The 18,721-nt window shown below is 39.7% G+C and overlaps 1 protein-coding gene across 2 annotated transcripts in view; it reads left to right on the top strand.

Moving 5' to 3' along the window:
• Positions 1-18,721, top strand: part of rnf216 (ring finger protein 216) — a 32,138-nt gene that overhangs the window by 6,353 nt on the left and 7,064 nt on the right. For both annotated transcript variants that reach the window (XM_026929985.3, XM_053228331.1), the window contains exons 5-12: positions 1,483-1,559; positions 2,451-2,553; positions 5,350-5,511; positions 5,600-5,714; positions 7,760-7,896; positions 8,329-8,379; positions 9,754-9,891; positions 11,006-11,233. In XM_026929985.3, the coding sequence (XP_026785786.2) occupies positions 1,483-1,559; positions 2,451-2,553; positions 5,350-5,511; positions 5,600-5,714; positions 7,760-7,896; positions 8,329-8,379; positions 9,754-9,891; positions 11,006-11,233 (1,011 nt within the window). The remainder of the gene's footprint in view (positions 1-1,482; positions 1,560-2,450; positions 2,554-5,349; positions 5,512-5,599; positions 5,715-7,759; positions 7,897-8,328; positions 8,380-9,753; positions 9,892-11,005; positions 11,234-18,721) is intronic.

The raw sequence follows: 18,721 nt of genomic DNA, 5'->3' as shown, positions 1-18,721 counted from the left end.
CACTAGGTCAGGGACTAAGAGCACCATCGAGAGTATTTTGTGAAACCCAGCCTTTTATATTATTGCCATTAATTAAAGAATATGAAAAATAAAGAAAGAGAGCCAATCCTGAAACTAAGACATAAAAGTAATCATTCCGTTATGACAAAAGAAACGGCGGCGTATAAACGGAGGACGGGCCGGTCTGTCTGCGCTGAGCTGTAAACTGTAAACAAATGTCTCAGCAGACGGAAGATTTAGTGCTTGCTTATTATTATTAATATTCTATATTATTGAATATTTTTATTGGCATAGAAGTGAGTCAGAATAACTTCCACTTCTGCATTTCAAGCCTTTACTCTGATTGTTCATTTTGTGCCGTAGGCTGTCTGTGCAGTTGACCTTTTATGGTGTTTTGTGGGCGTCACTATATGCAAATGAGCTGAGTCGGGAATGCGCTTTGCACGTTATGGCCGACATGCGAGTACGAAGAAAATCAGCCTTCCTGAAACTTTTGTAAATCCAGAGGAAAATTTTAACTTTTTTTTTTTTTTACTGAAATATTTACACACAACTTTACTCTAAGATTGATTAATGATGCCCAAAGTGAGTATGAAAACGAGAAAGTATTTTTTGTTTCACCACCTAATGATAAAATCAAGTTCTGTCTTCAAGGCATATCACAGATTTATATTAATGCACTCACTCGTTATTATTTCATACGCATTATCAGCATTATCATTTCTATAGTACCTATTTGTATGGCAGATGCGCCACATAAACAGGAAAAAAACATGTTTATTCATTATATCTGGTGAAAGTTTTCATGAGGAGATGTTTGTTTAGCTTTTCTGGAAGGAGTCTCCAGTGTCAGTGCTTTGAGACAGTCAGAGGTAAGGCTGTTTCTGTAAGGTTTCCAACACGGAAAAGTCTTCTGGTTTCTCTGTAACATGGCAAGTTGTGTGTGTGTGTGTTTTTTTTTTTTTTTTTTCCTTGTTAATTTCGAGAGAAAAAGAGAGAGACGTTCCTTATCATGGCCAGTGTTTAACTTGTGATTTCGCTGGAAAAATGGTGATAACTTGTGAAGTGTTTTCGTTGGAAAAATCAATTCTTATTAACTTTCTTCCTTGTATCTGCACTGTTTATTCTCTTTTTGAAGGTTAAATTTCTAGGTGTTGTAATTCCAGCAGTTCCTGCCAGCTAGCACCAACGCAAACTACTTGTAATTTCATCATGTCTGGTTGTTAGCTATAGAGAAAGGACGGACTGGAATTGCATTGCACTTTGCAGCCTGTGGGATTGACTATAGATTTCACATGTTTAAATATGTAACTGTATCAAGTGATGAAACTTGTATATAATTTTTTTTTTTTTTTTAAATATGCAAGAAAGCAGTTCACCTACAACCATTTTGCTCCCAAATTGTTCATTTCCGGTTATATATGCATAATATTATTTTGTTAAATTGTGTTATGAATGTTTTGATGTATATATGTGTCACAGGTGGACCTTTTCCCAGATGTTGAAGAGCCGTATGTGGTGGAACTGATAGAGAGAAGTGAAGTGAAAGATTTGAATGTGTAAGCAAAAATATTTCCCTTTGTGGTTTGCACTGTTCTGTTTCTGTGTCAGGTAGGGGTGTAATGAGACACTTGGGTCACGATGCGATTCGTTCACGATACTGGCTTCACGATTTCAATTCGATTCCCAGAATATTTTGAACTAAATTTGAATGAAGAAAAATGATGACTGTAAAGACTCCTTTTTTATTTCTGAATCACAAACAATGCAAAACAAAGTGCATTTTTGTCTGTATATAACTAAATAAATCAAAATTGCTATGAACAGAGGTTTAATATTGTAAACAGTATGTACTACAGGTTCATCATCTCTTAAAAAATAATAGTAGTTTTATAAATAATTTATAAATGAATAAATAAAGTCTCTGACCCATGGAAAACAATCAATTGAAACATAACGAGCTCCGTAGCAGCACCTGTGGTGTCATTTTTAACCGGAAATAGAGCTCCAAAGTCGGCTAAAGTGACCATATTCCGTGGCCTCTTTCTCTGGCACTGTAGATCGCAGCAGCGTGGGGTCGGTGTCATTTGAAAGCTACTAAAGAGCTCTTTTTAAATTGTTATAATGTGATTGTTAAACCATATAACCTCTAATGCACGTTGGTCGTTGTAATCGAAGCTATCGGGCTATCCAGAGCTCATGGCGCAGGTTCTCCAGGAAAATGAATGTGATCACATGACCAGCGTGCTTCCTGTATTTAACTCTATGGGTTGAACAGATTGGGACCTCTGGTGTTCAAATAGTTCAACTGCATTAGATGCATAATTAATAGAATGCTAATTTCCACACTGTGAATCGCACATTTCCACGATACACATCATCAGATGTATCAGGCTCATATTAGTTAAATGATTAATGATTGTCTTGTTTTTGTTTGTTTTTTTAATCAGAATATGCAATATGCTGTTGGAGAATCCGGAATATCCGAGGAAAGCAAACTCTGTATTAACTCAGAGAAGTGTACTCCTTGAGACAAATGACAATGAAACACAGGTTTGTACTAAGTTTCATCTTTAGAAACATGCAGTGATTATTCTGATTGATTGTCATATTTGAGTATCCCCAGGAATAAACAAACGATATTCAGATACCTGTGTGGAAGGAAATAAGAGGATGTTGGTCCGTAATAATGTCTTAAACAGTAACTTTATCATTACAGTTACACTTTCCACAGATCTGCGTTCACAATTGTACATAATTGCCTAATTATTTGATACTAGTTATTTGACCTTATCATGATGAATTGCGTAATTATCTATTTCCATTTCACAATATGTAGACAATAAACTCATCATTCATTCACATGTTTCTATTTAATATAATGAAAATGCTGGTCATAATATTTTAATCGTTAATGAAATCTTTGATCTGTGAACTTGTGTAACACTAATATTTAGTGGTGTTGTAGCTGACAAGATTTAGTACATCAATACAAAGCAGTACTTTATCAGAGGTGCCAATATTTATGGTTTAGTCATAGAATTCAGCAATACAAGAACCACCTGAAAAGCTGGTCAGACCTAACCTGAATAACAGTTATTCTGAAGGAGAGATGACGTGGAACGTCCTTCATTTACTTTTCTTTGTTTATAAATGGGTGTGAGTCAGTGATGGTGTTAGAGGAGTCAGCTGTTTAGGTGGCTCAGACAGGAAACAACATGTGAAAGACGCACATTTTGTTCAGGTAGCGCTGACTTTCATATCATGCTGACTTTCCTGTTCCTGCGTCAGCACCTCTGCTTTATTTATTTACGCAGCTCTGCTACAGAACATTGTTCAGTAACCTGGTGCATTTCAGAAATAGGTTTAATAAATTGTGTTTCATGTCAGCAGTCTAAAAAGCAAAAACGACAGACATGACCGACTTTCATCAGTTATTATTTTATAATCGCGCCTATCAGACCTATCCAATCGGCAGTGTGAGTTTATATGTTATGTAGCGAATAAATAAGCATAATTATACCACAGCGAGCCTTAATTCTCGAATCTGATTGTCAGAGCTGTGCAATTTCTCACCAGTAGTTATAGCTGTAACTTAAATGAGAGATTTATATTAAAGTGCTCTTTAGTTATTATAATCTAAGCCTTAAAATAAATGGATAAAAATGGGTTTTTGTTCAACACAGAAAAGCGAATAATCATAGATGTGGTAAAGCTTTATATAAGCAAACTTCTTTTTTTTTTTTTTTTTTTTTTATAAATAAACCGTTTATGGAAGGAGTCTCAGGTGTCTGTGCTTTTTAAACAGTCAGTAAGTTTCTTGAGACGGGGAAATTGTTCAGGAAACACTTCCTGGTTTCACATTAAAATGACAAGCTGCATTTTTTTTGTCTCATTAATGTCAAGAGAGAGGAAAGGTGATGCTGGTGAGGGAAAGACTGTTTATAGCAGCTGTAACTTAAGTGAGAACAGGAACTAACCTGTCTTGCAGAAGCTCCACAACATTAAATGCACCTACAAACCGTAAAAATGCGCAGCATGTCATTCATTAACAAATTTGAAAATGTAATCGTTGCCAAAATGTCAATATTGTTATTAGTTCTAGCCTCTTAGTGAGAGGAAGGGCACATTATTATACGGCTCACCATAGCTCATACAGTGCCTAAAGCTCATACTCTGGACCAACAACAGTGTAGTTTTGACATTCGGTAATGTTTATTGCTGTACATTTAATATTTCAGTTAATTATTTATCTATTTTATATTTGCTACATAACACATAAACCTGCACTGCTGACTGGATAGGCCTGTCATGATTATATTAAATGTTCAGCAATAAAATTTACTGAATGTCAATACAGCCTTGATGTTTGTTCTACCCTCTTGGTGAGGTTTTTTCACAAGGGAACATCATTATACGGCTCACCGTATCTCAAACGCTCTCTAAAGCTCTTACACTGGACGTAACAGAGGTGGTGAATTCGGGCTGTTCTACTGGATCAAGCGATTGTGCATGATATTTCAGTCTAAAGCCAGTCAGCACTAAGCTGGTTAATTACATTAAGAAAGTTTGGTGTTGCATGTAATTATGTACACCACATCACTGTTACTCTCATTCACACCAGGCATTAACATGCACCAGGGTGATCACAAGTGGTCAGAGCTGGTGTACAGTGCTGTACAAGTGGTACAGGTGTGAACGGGGTGAAATGAATCTCGAAGATACGTTGTGATCCGATCACTCAAACTACATTCGGAGGTTGTCTGGGACGCAAATGCCCACATCACGTTTGTAGTGTGAACGCGAATGCGTCTCAATGCGTCCTGAAACGAAGGACCCTAGCTGGAAAATGTATGTAATCATAATTTTGAGGCTGTTAGGAAATCACGCTGAATGTTAAAGCTCGCTGCTGCTAGGCTAATGAATGAAGATGATGCTAGAACAGCAGAGACAAAAGCAGCTGCTTTTTATAGCTTCATTCATCATCTCATCTCTCATTCATTTTTAGGTTTCATTAGCAGATCACGTGATTAAAACGTTGGTTTGAAAAGTCTGTGGAGGTATATGAGACATCATTGGCAGGCATATTTCTTCCTGAAAATAAATGCAGTGGAAGACTGATGTAATAAATGTGCGTAACAGCCTTTTTCCAGCGGGAAAAAAAGTCCAATCACAAGTGGTCACCAGAGACACACTCATAATGCCTGGCGTGAATGAGGACTAAATGTGCTACTGTAGATAAAATGCTTGTGAATACATTGATGTTCTGACTCTGATTAAATCTTACATTGTAATATAAGAAGCTTTCTAAAACAGACTTCCTAAGTGTTCCAGTTTGTTCTTCTTTAGGAAACTGAGAACTATTTCGATTATTCGAAGTTGAAACGTGTTGGCCCAGAGGTTGCAATGCAAGCTGCAGAAATGCTGATGGGAGATTTCAGGATGCTAAGCTGCCAGGATATCAAATGGGCGCTGAATTGCCTCAAAGGACACTATGCAATCACCCGCAAGGTACAGCTCACGTCCGTCCGTCAGTTTCTCTCAGGCTTGTCATACTTGGGCTCTAAAGCAATACGTGATTCTTGTTTGTCTGCTCCAGGCCTTATATGAAGCCCTTAAGAAGTGGCAAGAAAACTCTACTGACCCCTCAGGGAAGAGGAAGAAGAGGAAAGAGCCAAACGAACGAGCCTTTATAGAATTCAAGTTCGAGCAGGGTGACTACATTCACGTTTCTGTTCTCTTTATGATTTTTCTGGTGTACGTTTGTCAGGCGGCCTGGGAAAACCCTACATGTGGTCAGATTCCAAGATTTTCTACTATGCAGTCTACAGGCTTTTCTGAACTGATAAATGTTTTCCTTTTGCATGCATCTCAGACATGACAGAATGATAGCAGTCTGGTTATTACAGTAGTGAAAAGGGAGAAAATGACTTCCAAATCCACTGAAAGACACTCCTTCTACAATTATAACCTGAGCTACTTATGGAAAAAAACAGCATTACTGCCAAATTTGGAAGAATTATAAGTTTACAATGGGAAATGACTTTTAGCACCTTGATTGTCAGTAAAGCTCCACTCTTCTAGGAAGGCTTTCCACTAGATCAGACCTGGGCATTTTACGGCCCGCGGGCCACATCCGGCCCTTTGGCTGTCGCTGACCGGCCCACCGTGAGGTCAGTGGGAAGTCAGGAATCAAAGTAAATTAGTGTATATTATACACACAATACAATGATATTGCTTTTATTTTGAAGGCGATTCCTAATTATACGTCATTATGCTCGTGCGTGTGAGCCTATCGTGTGTGCCTACGTGCCCGTGTTTAATTGGTGATCTGCCCTTTACCAAAAGTGCATTAGCGGTTATCCCCAAATGTCCGCTCACGTTAAGAAAAGAAAGATTGATGCAGAATGTCGAGTTTTTAACAAGACATGGACTTCTAAGTATTTATTTACCGAAGTCAAAGGTAAAGCAGTGTGCTTAGTTTGTGGAGAAGAGATCGCTGTGTCTAAGGATTACAATTTGAAGCAACATTATGAGAGGAAACACGCTGAAAAATACAAGAACTTGACTGATGCAGAGCGAGCACAGACATCTGAATCTTTGCTAGCCAAGCTGCAAAGGCAGCAAGGACTTTTTACGAAGCTTTACACATCCAGGGATGGAGCAATAAAGCCCAAATCCAGATACAGATCCTCTCTCACTGATGATCACCTGTCAGCTGTACTCCGCATACCCACCTCAGACATTCAGCCTCACTTCAGTGCACTTGTTCAAGCCCAACACAGACTAGATTTCTCACACTGAACAAGAAAAAAGAATTGAGGTAAAAAGACAACAAAGCAACAGCAGTAGCAGTTAATTTTTGTATACGGTTAATGCTGGTCTTTGAAATACTGCAAAAACATGCACATTTTTGAAATTGTTTTGATGATTGTTTATTAAATAGTGAGATAATGTTGGTATTGGTGTTTCCGCATTTTCATTTTCATCTACTTTTACCAGTAGCAGCTAAGCAAAACGATACAATATACTGCTTTTTATAAAGACATATAATTAATGTTGAACAAAATTGAGTTCAGCCTATCGCTCCGGCCCTCCATAACAGTCCCACTATCTCGCATGGCACCTTAAGAAAATTAATTACCCAACCCTGCACTGGAGTTTGGAGCGTGGCTGTGGGGATTTGTGTTCATTCAGCTACAAGAGCATTAGTGAGGTCAAGTGCTGATGTTACAGTAGGTGAGGAGGTCTGGGGTGCAGTCGGTGTTCCAGTTCATCCCAAAGGTGTTCAGTGGGGTTGAGGTCAGGGCTCTGTGCAGGACACTCGAGTTCTTCCACTCCAACCTTCTCACACCATGTCTTCATGGAGCTCGCTTTGTGCACAGGCGCATTGTCGTGCTGGAACAGTTTCAGAAGTTCAAGTGAAGGGAAACTGTAATGCTACAGCATACAAAGACATTCTAGACAATTATGTGCTTCCAAATTTGTGGCAACAGTTTGAAAAAGACACACATATGGGTGTGATGGTCAGGTGTTCATAAACTTTTGGCTGTATAGTGTATTAGATCTCTGTTCCTGGGTGGAATGTAATACAGTAATGAAGTGGTTGGAGGCAGCAGTGGTGTTGTTATTGCACCACATAGGACTGTGAACAAGCTGCAGAATTCACCCACAGTGACTTGTGATGGGTTTCCCCAGACCACCACACATTCGTCAAACATGAGCTGGTTGAATGCTATGAATTGCTCTTTCTTTCCAGGTTCCTTCAAACTGGAGAGGAAAATGTACTTTCTAGAGAAAAACCGGAGATGGTGCAGGAGCTTTGACATGCCGCTTGAGCCTTCTCTAATGAAAGAGCTTCAGTTTTATGAGCAGAAAGCAAAGGAAATGGCTGAGGTACTTTCTTTTTTTTAAACAGATTTTCATTTCCTCTTTGCATTTACTTTCATATCAGGAATAACACTAAGATTCTGTGAAGGACTGTGTTTATTGTGAGCTGTGTGTCAGGATGCGTGATACAGCAGAAGGATTTCAAACAACACACAGATATGGTCATGATGCACAATATGTATTGAGATATTTCGTTTTTGCTAACAAAGTATTTACGAGACAGCATTGCCTCATTAAAAAATTATATAACATCCTGGAAGACATTGGAGGAAGAGTGACACAATTGGTGTGAGAATTTAATATTTAGATTTTATTGTCTAATCACATGCTTGTTCTGTGGGAGAACAGTTGTCAGTGTCGTAATAGGACTGATGATGCCTACAGTCATTTCAATAAACATGTATCGAACTCTGTGGTGTGTGTTATTTGTGCTTTCAGCATGAAGATTTCCTGCTGGCGCTGCAAGTGAATGAGGAACAGTATCAGAAGGTAGGCCTGTCATGCCACAGTTATGCGTTTGTTTGTCTACTATTTGCATTAAAAAAAAACACACACGCACAATTCATTTCTGGTGATTCTTTAAAAAAAACTCCTCTAAGATTCATTTTCCATATCTAACTCTTCCACTGTGTTGTTACCTAGAAAAGTAAAATTATAGGCAAACAATCCAGAAGACACTAAGTATTGAATTTAAATGTCTGACTTTTCTTTAGCGAGTTTTGTAGTTTGCATTCAGTGATCTAGCTGCAAATATGATTATTATTATTATTTTTTTAAAAAAAAACCAAAATACATCTTCAGTGTTCCTTAGAAATGAAAGAGCTGTCACATGGTTCTTGTTTTCAAATCTTTTTTTGGGTTTAAAAGTTGTTGGTGTTTTTTTTTATATAATTAAATATTAAATATTTAATTAAGATTAATATAATAATGTAAACTTCATGTTAGTATGAACACTGTACTTGTTTGAATGTTATGGTAAGAATTTATGGTAAAACTGAAAGAATTTGTTTATTAACAGCCAAAATGGTTGCAAAATTCTGTAGAACATTGTTTATTGGCCCCTGCTACAGGGTTCATACAGTTTCTTCAGAGTGAAAGCTAGAAAAAGTAGCTTAAAAATAGAAATAGCTAGAAAAGTAGCTACTCTGGTGGTTTACGCACTGAGCGTGTTTGCTGCGGTCCGAATCCGAGTGCGTTCGTTCCCGGCGCTCATCCACAGCGTTGGTCTGGTTTCAGACTCACTTGATTCTATCGAACCCCAGTGCATTTGCGTCTTACATCATCACAAACGCGCATGGAGATCACAACATGACTCAACGTATTTTTTGTTTTTTTATTATTTTGGTGCTATTATGTGCAGCAGAGTGAACGACACTTAACGTCTGCATATTTGTGAGATTTGTTTAACTGCTCCTGGATATTTTCTTCTCCTCATATCTGAATAAGGCACCTCACCTCCAACAACATTCCCCTGCCAGTCGTGGTACGTGTGTGTTGTGGAAACTAATGACATCATCATCGGCTAAAACTCATATGCAGGTTACTTTATTTCCTGATAAATGGGGATCTGAGTACGAGTTGTGTAAACATTCACGGGAATCGTGGCACAGTTTCAGTTTCAGAGACTACTCCTACAGGTATTCTCGGGTTCGGAACCGCAGTGCGCTTCCCGGTCCACATGACAGCGTTCACATTACCAATGTTTCCTGCAAACCTTGCTCTGTTTCAGACTAAACTGCCAGTGTGAAAGTCCCCTAGCTCTATCTCCTATACCATCAACTAAAAAAACAAAAAAACCCAGGTTACTTTTTCAGTAAACTGTTTGTGTTCTAGCTTAGTCATTTGTGGCCGTGCACTTTTCAGGATGGTCAGCTAATCGAGTGTGGCTGCTGCTGTGGGGAATTTGCCTTTGAGGAGATGACCCAGTGCAGTGATGGCCATCTCTTCTGTAAGGAGTGCCTGGTGAAATACGCACAAGAGGCCGTGTTCGGATCAGGACGGGTAAGCCATGAGCAAAAGTCGGGTAGGATCTGTGATCGCCAGCAAATCTCTAAATGACCACTGATCCGCTAAACATTAGGCAGTTTATTACTATTTTTAGCACTGCACGGTTGAATGCTTGAATCTGATTGGTCAGAAGGTGTTCATTATTTTTGCGTAGCTACACGACTCGGACAGTAGTTCCAGCTGTGCCATGAAAAATGGGTTCAAGTCAAACAACGTTCCTCCAGGACCATAGTGCTACATAAAACAACACAGACCTACATGAGACTACACAGAACTAAGACTACACAGACCTACACAGGACTACATAAAGTGCATGTGCGCAAATGAATATTAATGCGCTCATTTTAGTGCGTTATTGTTTCTATAGTAACAGCTTGTACACAGGGACGCATCACATGATCTAAGACTAATAATAAATCAGTTAAAAAGATCTAAGACTAATAATAAATGAATAAATGAATTGTTGTTGTTTAACAAAGAAAAGCATTTAAAATTGTTGATGTGGTGACTTTTTAAAAATTTATTTAGCATTTATGGAAAGAGTCTGGGTTGTAAACGCTTTGTAACTCACAGCGCTTTGCAAAGTTTGCCAGCACAGGAAAGTCTTCAGGACAGAGGAGTTTACGTGTTCTGGTTTCTCTGTAAAATGACAAGCTGTGTTTTTGAGAGAGAGAGAGAGAGAGAGAGAGAGAGAGAGAGAGAGAATGAAAATAAAGCATGTTGGTTCACCACAGTTCACCTAGAACATGACTGAAACTGTCAAAACATTGCCTGGCATTGTGGAAATCACCTTAACTGCACATTAAATGCACAATTAAATCCTCTTCATTCCCCGGCTCTTTGAAATTCCCCTTGTTTTTGTGGTGAAGGTGTTTTCCGCATTCTATCTTAAAAATGTTTCACTTTCAAATTGGCTGGTATTTTGATTTGTGGCAAAAACTAAACCTTATCTGTTGCTATTGGACATTGTGTTGATTGATTGATTAATACTTAAATTAGTTCACCTTTTGCGAATAAAAAAAAACTATTGCCAAACTCGTCGAACTCTCCAGGGTTAGGTCTCACTCTGACTGACGGTGTTTAACCGTAAGCATGTTTTGCATTGCAGTCGGAGCTGAGCTGCATGGAGGGCAGCTGTACCTGCTCCTTCCCCACCAGTGAGCTGGAGAAAGTTTTACCGGAGAACATCCTGTGTAAATACTACGAGCGGCAGGCTGAGGAGGCCGTAGCCGCTACCTGTGCAGATGAGCTGGTCAGGTGTCCGTTTTGTAACTTCCCTGCTCTCCTGGACAAAGAGATTTCTCTGTTCAGCTGCCCCAATCCCCGCTGCAGAAAGGTTAGTGTGTACAGTATACTTGTCTTGTGGTTGAATGGATGTGATGATGACTGCATGGTTGCACAACATTGACAAAAATAACGCTACACACGTCACATCACGTCACATTAACATAGCCTGCAAATATGTTTGAGCAAAGCTGATGACCTTAGTGCCAGAATCTATGAAAAAAAAGCCACCTGGTTGTTCAGAATACTCACTTTTAAAATTGTGGTTTGTTTGTTTGAGTGGTTTGAATGTACATCCTGGCTATTATGTGTGTATAGACCAGGGCAAAACTGGCTGTAGTTCAGTGACAGTTTTCTGAACATGAACCATTGCATCATCTGCAGCAGATCTTCTACTGCGGCTTATTCAAACACACGTGTTTATGTAATTTATATAGCTGAAGACAGCTCATCGGAGCAGAGACTAGCTACAGGGCTAGAGAGATTAGTTCAGAAAATGGGAGCGCTTTCACAGATTTTCATAGATTTTTTTCTTATTTATTTAGTTATAAACTCTAATGGTTTCATGTTCAAAATGTAGCTGGTGTAGCTTTTCAGTCATATTAATGTCTAATCTGGAAATTTGAATTCAGGGAAAGTTTATGTAACTGATCCATGAATTCACCTGGTATACACAAACACCACAAAACTTTCACATGTGCTTTCCACATGTGGCCATGAAACATGCAGCAACAGTATTAAAATAGGAAATCTTGCTTTTGAAAGAGCAGAAATGAGAGAAAATGCTATTTAATTGTTCTAAAATAAGCTAAAAGTGACCCCCTTTTAATACTAACAATATAATTTAAGGTGTTATTAATGAGGTGTACAGATATCATACCATGAATTTTTCATATCCTTCCATCCCTGTGCCTTAACCTTAAAATCACTTTCACACTTAAATCCCAGGACGTTATCGGAATACCATTTCCATCTTCCAAACGCTGTGTAACGCTTGCTTTGAAAGTCTCGTTACACAGGAGTTGGTGGGATTTGTGAAGAAATTGAGGTTGTTTGTCACCGGTATCTTCTCTCTGCTCACAGCGCCTTTTCAGAATCTGCTGCCTGTACTGTCATTTTTACCTGGCAAAGCATTTTGTTTTTAACAGAGATGTTTCCCCAGCCTGAGGTAATTTACCTCACCACTCTTCAAATTGTTTAGTCAGTTTTGCTCTAAATCTTTCTTTTTCCCCTGTTTACCAACCCAAAGCGTCTAGCACATGGCAGATGTTTCTATTACGTTTATATGCATTTAGCTGTGACGAGGTAAAAGTCTTCCCCTCCGTGAAGCTCGTAAACTGGCGGTTGCACTCATTTGTTTTCTTGAATCTCACAGTGAACCAGAAGAACTTTGAACTACAGGTGTGGTGGAGTTTGAACTGATCTCTTACAAATACGCTGAAAATGCTATGGTGCTTTCTAGCTCTTTAGCAGCAGATTCACTCACAGCAACAAAGGAGACATCAGTCATCCAGGCCACCATGCAGCTTAGCTAGCATTATCATTATCATTAGTCGACAGTTTGCGTTAACTTTAGTTAGGAAGCTAATGTTTTGGCCAGGTGAAAATATGAGTAGGTGGTCAAAGCAAGAGTCTGAAATGTGTCTGATACAGTACCTGTGCTTTCCACACTGATTAGAGTTCACCCTTGTTATTATCTTATCTTGTTATTTCCACACAGATGAAGTCTACTAGTATAACTCGTAACAAGCTTCATGTTTCAGAAAAGAAAGGTCAGTATACAATTAGGTTCTACAGTCTGTGGATGAAGAAACTGATATGTATTGAAGCATTAAACACTGTATGAGGACAGAGAGAGGGCAAGACAGGCTCCACAAATGAAGGCATATGAAGTCATTCTATTTTCCTTTTTTACCTTTCCATTTAAATCTCCTTTCCATTTAAATGTTTGCGATAGTACAAACACAGAGTGCAGAATGGAGGAGGTGAGATGAGAGAGAGCAGGATGGAGAGGCCACGAGTGAAAAGGGATAAAAAGGAGCTCAGTGAAGCGCCAGGTGAGAGACAGTCAAGTCAAAACAGTCAAAACTGTTATAAGGAGCTTGTACGCAGTCTGAGTACCGACAGCTTACTGTCTTTATTGAAACAACCTCCATGAACAGAAATTAAAACCACTTTAACCCAATCCACATTACATATACAGAGCCAGCATAGTTGAGTTCTCAATTCTGATTGGTCAGAAGGTGTTAGTTTTTTCTAACAGCAGCTCTGATCTGTAATGCAGATCACAGGTTTGTAATAAATCATTATTCTAATACATTATCGTTTCTGTGTACAGGGACCTGTGTGGTGGATGCACCACATAATTTAAGCCTAATAATAAATAGCTTAGAAAACATGTTATTTAACAAAGAAAAACATCTGATCATTGCGAGGGTGACACTTTCTGTAAGCAGAAGTTTGTTAGACATTTATAGTAAGGAGTCTCCACCATACCAGCTCTGTGATGTGAAGCTGTGTAAGGTTTCCTGCCATAAGAGAATCTTCATGATGGAGCATTTTGCACTTTGTGGTTTCTTGATAATCTCAGAAACTTGCAGTTTTCTTTTACACACTTCCAGAAATAGAAAAAAAAGAGAGAAGATGGTGAGGGAGAGAGTGTTTGTAGCTGTTAGAACGAAAGTGATAACAGGAACTAAGTTGTTTCAAGGACATTCCACAACGTTAAGTGTATATAAACTCATAAATAACCTAACTTAAATTGTTGGTAAATTGTTGTGGTGTAAGAGGAATAAAGCACTTTGAGCATTTATGTAAGCAGTTTATACCTCTCACGTTTTAACTTGGTGTACCAGTTAAGTTTGTATACTTCCTGATGTAGTGGGAGGTGATATACTGTACCAGCACACACAAACACGCATACACAAAGGTGTACACAAGTAACCACGCTCTTTTAAATTTAGCTGCAGAATTATTTATATTTACTCGCTCTTTGAGCATCATACAGTTTTTTTTTAATACGCCTAAAGGATAAACTAAAGAATCGTCCTTTTGAAATGTGTACAGGTGTAAGTATGTCTTTCCTAGTACTCTATATGGCCAAAAGTTTGCGGACACCTGACCTTCACACCCATATGTGATTCTTCTTCAAACTGGTGCCACAAATTTGGAAGCACACAATTGTATAGAGTGTCTTTGTATGCTGTAACATTACAATTTCCCTTCACTGGAACTCAAACCTGTTCCAGCATGACAGTGTCCGTGTGCACATTATCATTATCACATGAAGACATGGTTTGAGAAGGTTGGAGTGGAAGATCTCGAGTGTCCTGCACAGAGCCCTGACCTCAACCCCACTGAACACCTTTGGGATGAACTGGAACACCGACTGCACCCCAGACCTCCTCACCAACATCAGTGCCTGATCTCACTAATGCTCTTGTAGCTGAAAGAACACAAATCCCTACAGCCACACTCCAAAATCTAGTGGAAAGCCTTCCCAGAAGAGTGAAGTGAAGCCATATAGTGTATGTTGACTTCAGCTTTCCTGATATTTACCTGGAAATTGTACTAGGTCTTGTCCTGGTGGATTGCTGTGTCAAAAATATATGCATAAATGGCTTTATGTTTCTGTAAGAGTCATGACGCTTTGCTTTCCGTGGTGGAATCTCTTTCCTGTCACTAGGTGGTGCTTTGGACTGTAGAATCCCACATGAGGGGTCAGAATTTAATGAGATGTGATACCTGGCCTGCATGATGATTAGTGCAGGTGAATAGACTAATGGGCTTTCCGCACTGGCAGGGCTTCCTCTGCTTGAATGACCGGGGTCATGTCGGAAAACAAAGGCACGAGCATTCATTATGTCTGTCATGAAAGTATGCAGCACTCAGGGCTTCAGAAGCTGCATAACTGATTGAACTATTGAACTATTTCAGCACAATCAAACAGAATTTTATACCGGGGAAAAAAATCTCCAAATACATACTGCTGGTTTTGGGTGTTCTTTTACACGGGCCATGTTGGAATATGTGTAAACAGTGTTGTGCAAAAACATGGAATGCATTTGATGAATTGTAAGTGGGTGGATATGTTTCATGTTCTGTGTGTGTGAGAGCTGTTGGTTTCTGTTGTTTTATCTGAGCCGTGTGTGGGAGGAGTTGTCTGGAATGTACCAGGCAGCGTTAGGAGAAAGGGAGCTGTCTCTGTATCAGTGACACTGCATTAGCAGCCACTTACTCAACCCAGCGAAACACAGAAGAATGCTGGGAAGTGGGGAGTCCTAATACCTTCCCGTTCCATGTCCTCCCACTCCTCTACTTTCTCTCCTTTTCATTTTGCTGTAAACATCTCCATGGCTGTCTTTTTTTTTTTTTTTTTTTTTTTTTGCAGTACATACATTTGCCCACTGGATGGCAATGTTGATCCATCATGAGGATAAGTGTTGCCTCGCCCAGCTCCACAGCTGCCTCTGATTACACACTTCCTCCCCCAGTCATCCACTCCAACCCCTCCTGTAACTTCACCCCCAGAGGAGAAGGAGGGAGAGTGCGGGAAAAAATGAGACATCCTCCATCAGCATGGTCCTTGGCCAGTTACTCCTGGTCGATTTAGCTCTATCAGGCCAGGCCTCCATTTTGTTGCTCTTTTAGCCTCTTCCTCTTCTGCATGTCACAGGGCAGAGTAAGAGGAAATGGAGAGCTTCAGGGTGACTCGAGTTTCATCTCCCGACCCACTTTCTCTTCCTTTTTCCTCGCCTTTCTGGCCTGCTTTGTGCCATTCTTGTCAGCTGAGAGCATCAAGTGCAACGAACTACAGTGAGCTTTTCAGCTAGCTGTGAGTCATATCCTTTCACTGACTTTTTTTTTTCCTACCAAAAATTTGCAAACTGCACGGAAAACCAGAACTGAATGTGTTCTTGGCCTCCTTGAAGCTCGTGACCCCTCTGAACTACAGGGTTTCAGCCGCATGTACTCATGTTTAACATTTTAATAGGATCTCGTTGCCTCTAACAAAGAAGAGGAGGTTGTTATTCTTCCCTCCCAGATGGCTTGTTTATCTGTGGAATGAGCATCTCATGGTGCTTACCCAGACACAGGAGGTGTATGTAGAGGGGTGAGCTTGAACCCTACCCTTGTAAACCTCCCTATCCCTGAGCTGTGGCCTTCGTTGTGCTGTAGATGAAAGAGTTATATAACCAACACACTTTTTTTTTTTTTTGGCCTATAGGCCCACCTCTTTCACTGGCCAATGCCTTCAGTATTTGAAATGCTCTGCGGTTCATGTTTGCCCCAGATTTTTTTTTTTTTCTTTTTCTTTTTTTCACTGATTTGCATGTGTAAAATATATATGTATTGGATTTTGTCCACGGTTAAAAATGTTTTTAAGGGTTTTTTTGGTTCTACTGTGAACCCTCACCAAATGGGAAACAGTCTTAGGTCTGTAGGGTTCTGTATTAAACCTTTAAAGGCTTCATCCCTTTTTTTAAGGGTGAATAAATGGACTTTGGTTTTGTTCACCTAAACTGCACTGCAGTGAAATGAGACACTGCAGGGAGAAAGCATGTGAACTCGTGTGGTTTTTTTGGGTCCCCACATTGTTAAAATCTACCACAGTTTTTTTTTTTTTTGAAAAGCTTTTTATCCTTTCCATGCTAGCTGCCTACCTTTTAAGGTAACAGTGTCTGGTTATGAAGGTTGATTATGAGATCTTGTTGAGACATGTTGCCTAATCTGCATGGGTTTTGCCTTGTAGCGCTGCCCCAGTAATCCATGAACAATGTGAGCCCAGCCCAGGTTCAAAACACCTGACTGATTTCACAATGAAATACACCTTCAGTTTCGTATTCTGTCAGTTGTGCGTTTGTGTGTGTGTTGGTGTTTGTGGGTGTGTTTAGTGTCCCCCAGGCTGCTACAGGCCAGCACTTTTACAGAGTGAGAGAGTCGACTGCAGCGGCAGCAGCTCCCCAATCAGACGCGCTGCTAATGTCTTCTTCTGCCATATAAGGTCTGATGCTGCTGCCTCCTTTTTGCTGGCTAGGGGGAAACGCCACAGAAGAGCAGAGAGACAGCATGCTTTTGCACGCTGAGCAATTTTAACACACTGCGTACATTCATTTCAGACTGCCAGAGTTAGAAAACCTGTTATAAGGAGATCCACGTTCACTTCACATGAGCAGTTTCCACGTATGCCAGGGTGGTGAGACGGACGGTCAAGGTCATGATTCCAGCAGCCTGAGCAACCTGAACTATTTCCCCACTTTATCAGCGACTACTTTGGTACATGCTGAGGCCAGACTACTGATCTTTACTTACAGGAACACGTAACTGAAGCAGTAGCCTGACACAGTGTGTCTCGAGATAACAGTTTTGCCGTTATATCCATTTTCATCTGGTCTAAGAAAATCAGACAAATCTGACTTTTAAAAAAAGAAAAATGAGAAATTGACACATGCATACATCCTGTGTGGTCAAGACAGTTCCTGTCACTTTGATGCTCTAGAAGTGCTTGCTCTGTGATAAACACTGCCTGCTAAGTTGTCATTTTATTCTTATCTTTCCAGGCTGCTTTTGGTTTGAGTCATGGTTATAAAATTTGCCATGTGGTATTCCTCAACATGCCAGTGGAAAACTTGTGGCGCAGTAGTTTTCCACTCCAATCTGTGAGACTTCTGAAGAACGTGTGCTGGCGAGACAAAGTTGGAGAAGTATTTAAGACAGAGCCAAACAAATCTATCAAGCTAATTGGCCGCTGGTAGCTGGAAAAAATCAGTATCAAAGCCAGAACTTCCAGTGTGTTGAACTTGGTAGAGCTTGGCTGACCAGGAAATGAGAAAAGTTCATGTAAGTGGAGGATCTGAGAAGGCTTTGCCTCCGCCCCATCTCCAACATACTCTGAACCATCCAGGAAGTCTGCTTAGAGGTGTGTTTCTTCACCAGTGTGATGTCACCACTGTATTTTTAGTCAAGCTATATAAGTGAAGGCGCCAGAATGCTAATGACTCTGACAGTCAGCCAGGCCTGGTGTAGTGATCACCTTCTTCATACTTCTGCACTGCACAGAGCACAATTGCTGGGCGGAACACAGTCTCTGTACTTTACCCTCGGTCACTGATCACTGGTTTTGCAGTCAGAGTGAATGAAGAACAACGTTTTGGGGAATCTTGCCCATGCTAATTTTACAGCTGTCATAGCAGCATAATATAACTGAACTGACACTTACTAGATTTTCTTGCTTCTATCTATCTATCTATCTATCTATCTATCTAGCAAGATACTAAAGCTGATAACATTAGCAGATAAAGCAGATAGCCAGTGACTTCAGTGTATTTAAGTGACCTTTGACACAAATAATATAAACTACATAAGGCTGATGTGGCAAATAAGGTTTTGCTTAGATATGCACAGTTTTAGGTTTTAAAGGAATTGAAAATAGTCAAGCTTGAGGCAGTGTCTACAGTTAAGAAATAGTATGGCCTATATATTCATTCATTCATTCATTCCTTCACTCATTCAGCTTCATTATCCACATTATCCTGGTCAG

Source organism: Pangasianodon hypophthalmus, chromosome 23, assembly GCF_027358585.1.
Source record: "Pangasianodon hypophthalmus isolate fPanHyp1 chromosome 23, fPanHyp1.pri, whole genome shotgun sequence".
NCBI lineage: Eukaryota > Metazoa > Chordata > Actinopteri > Siluriformes > Pangasiidae > Pangasianodon > Pangasianodon hypophthalmus.
The sequence above is the reverse complement of the archived record's forward strand: the minus strand, read 5'-3'. Positions and strand labels throughout refer to the sequence as shown.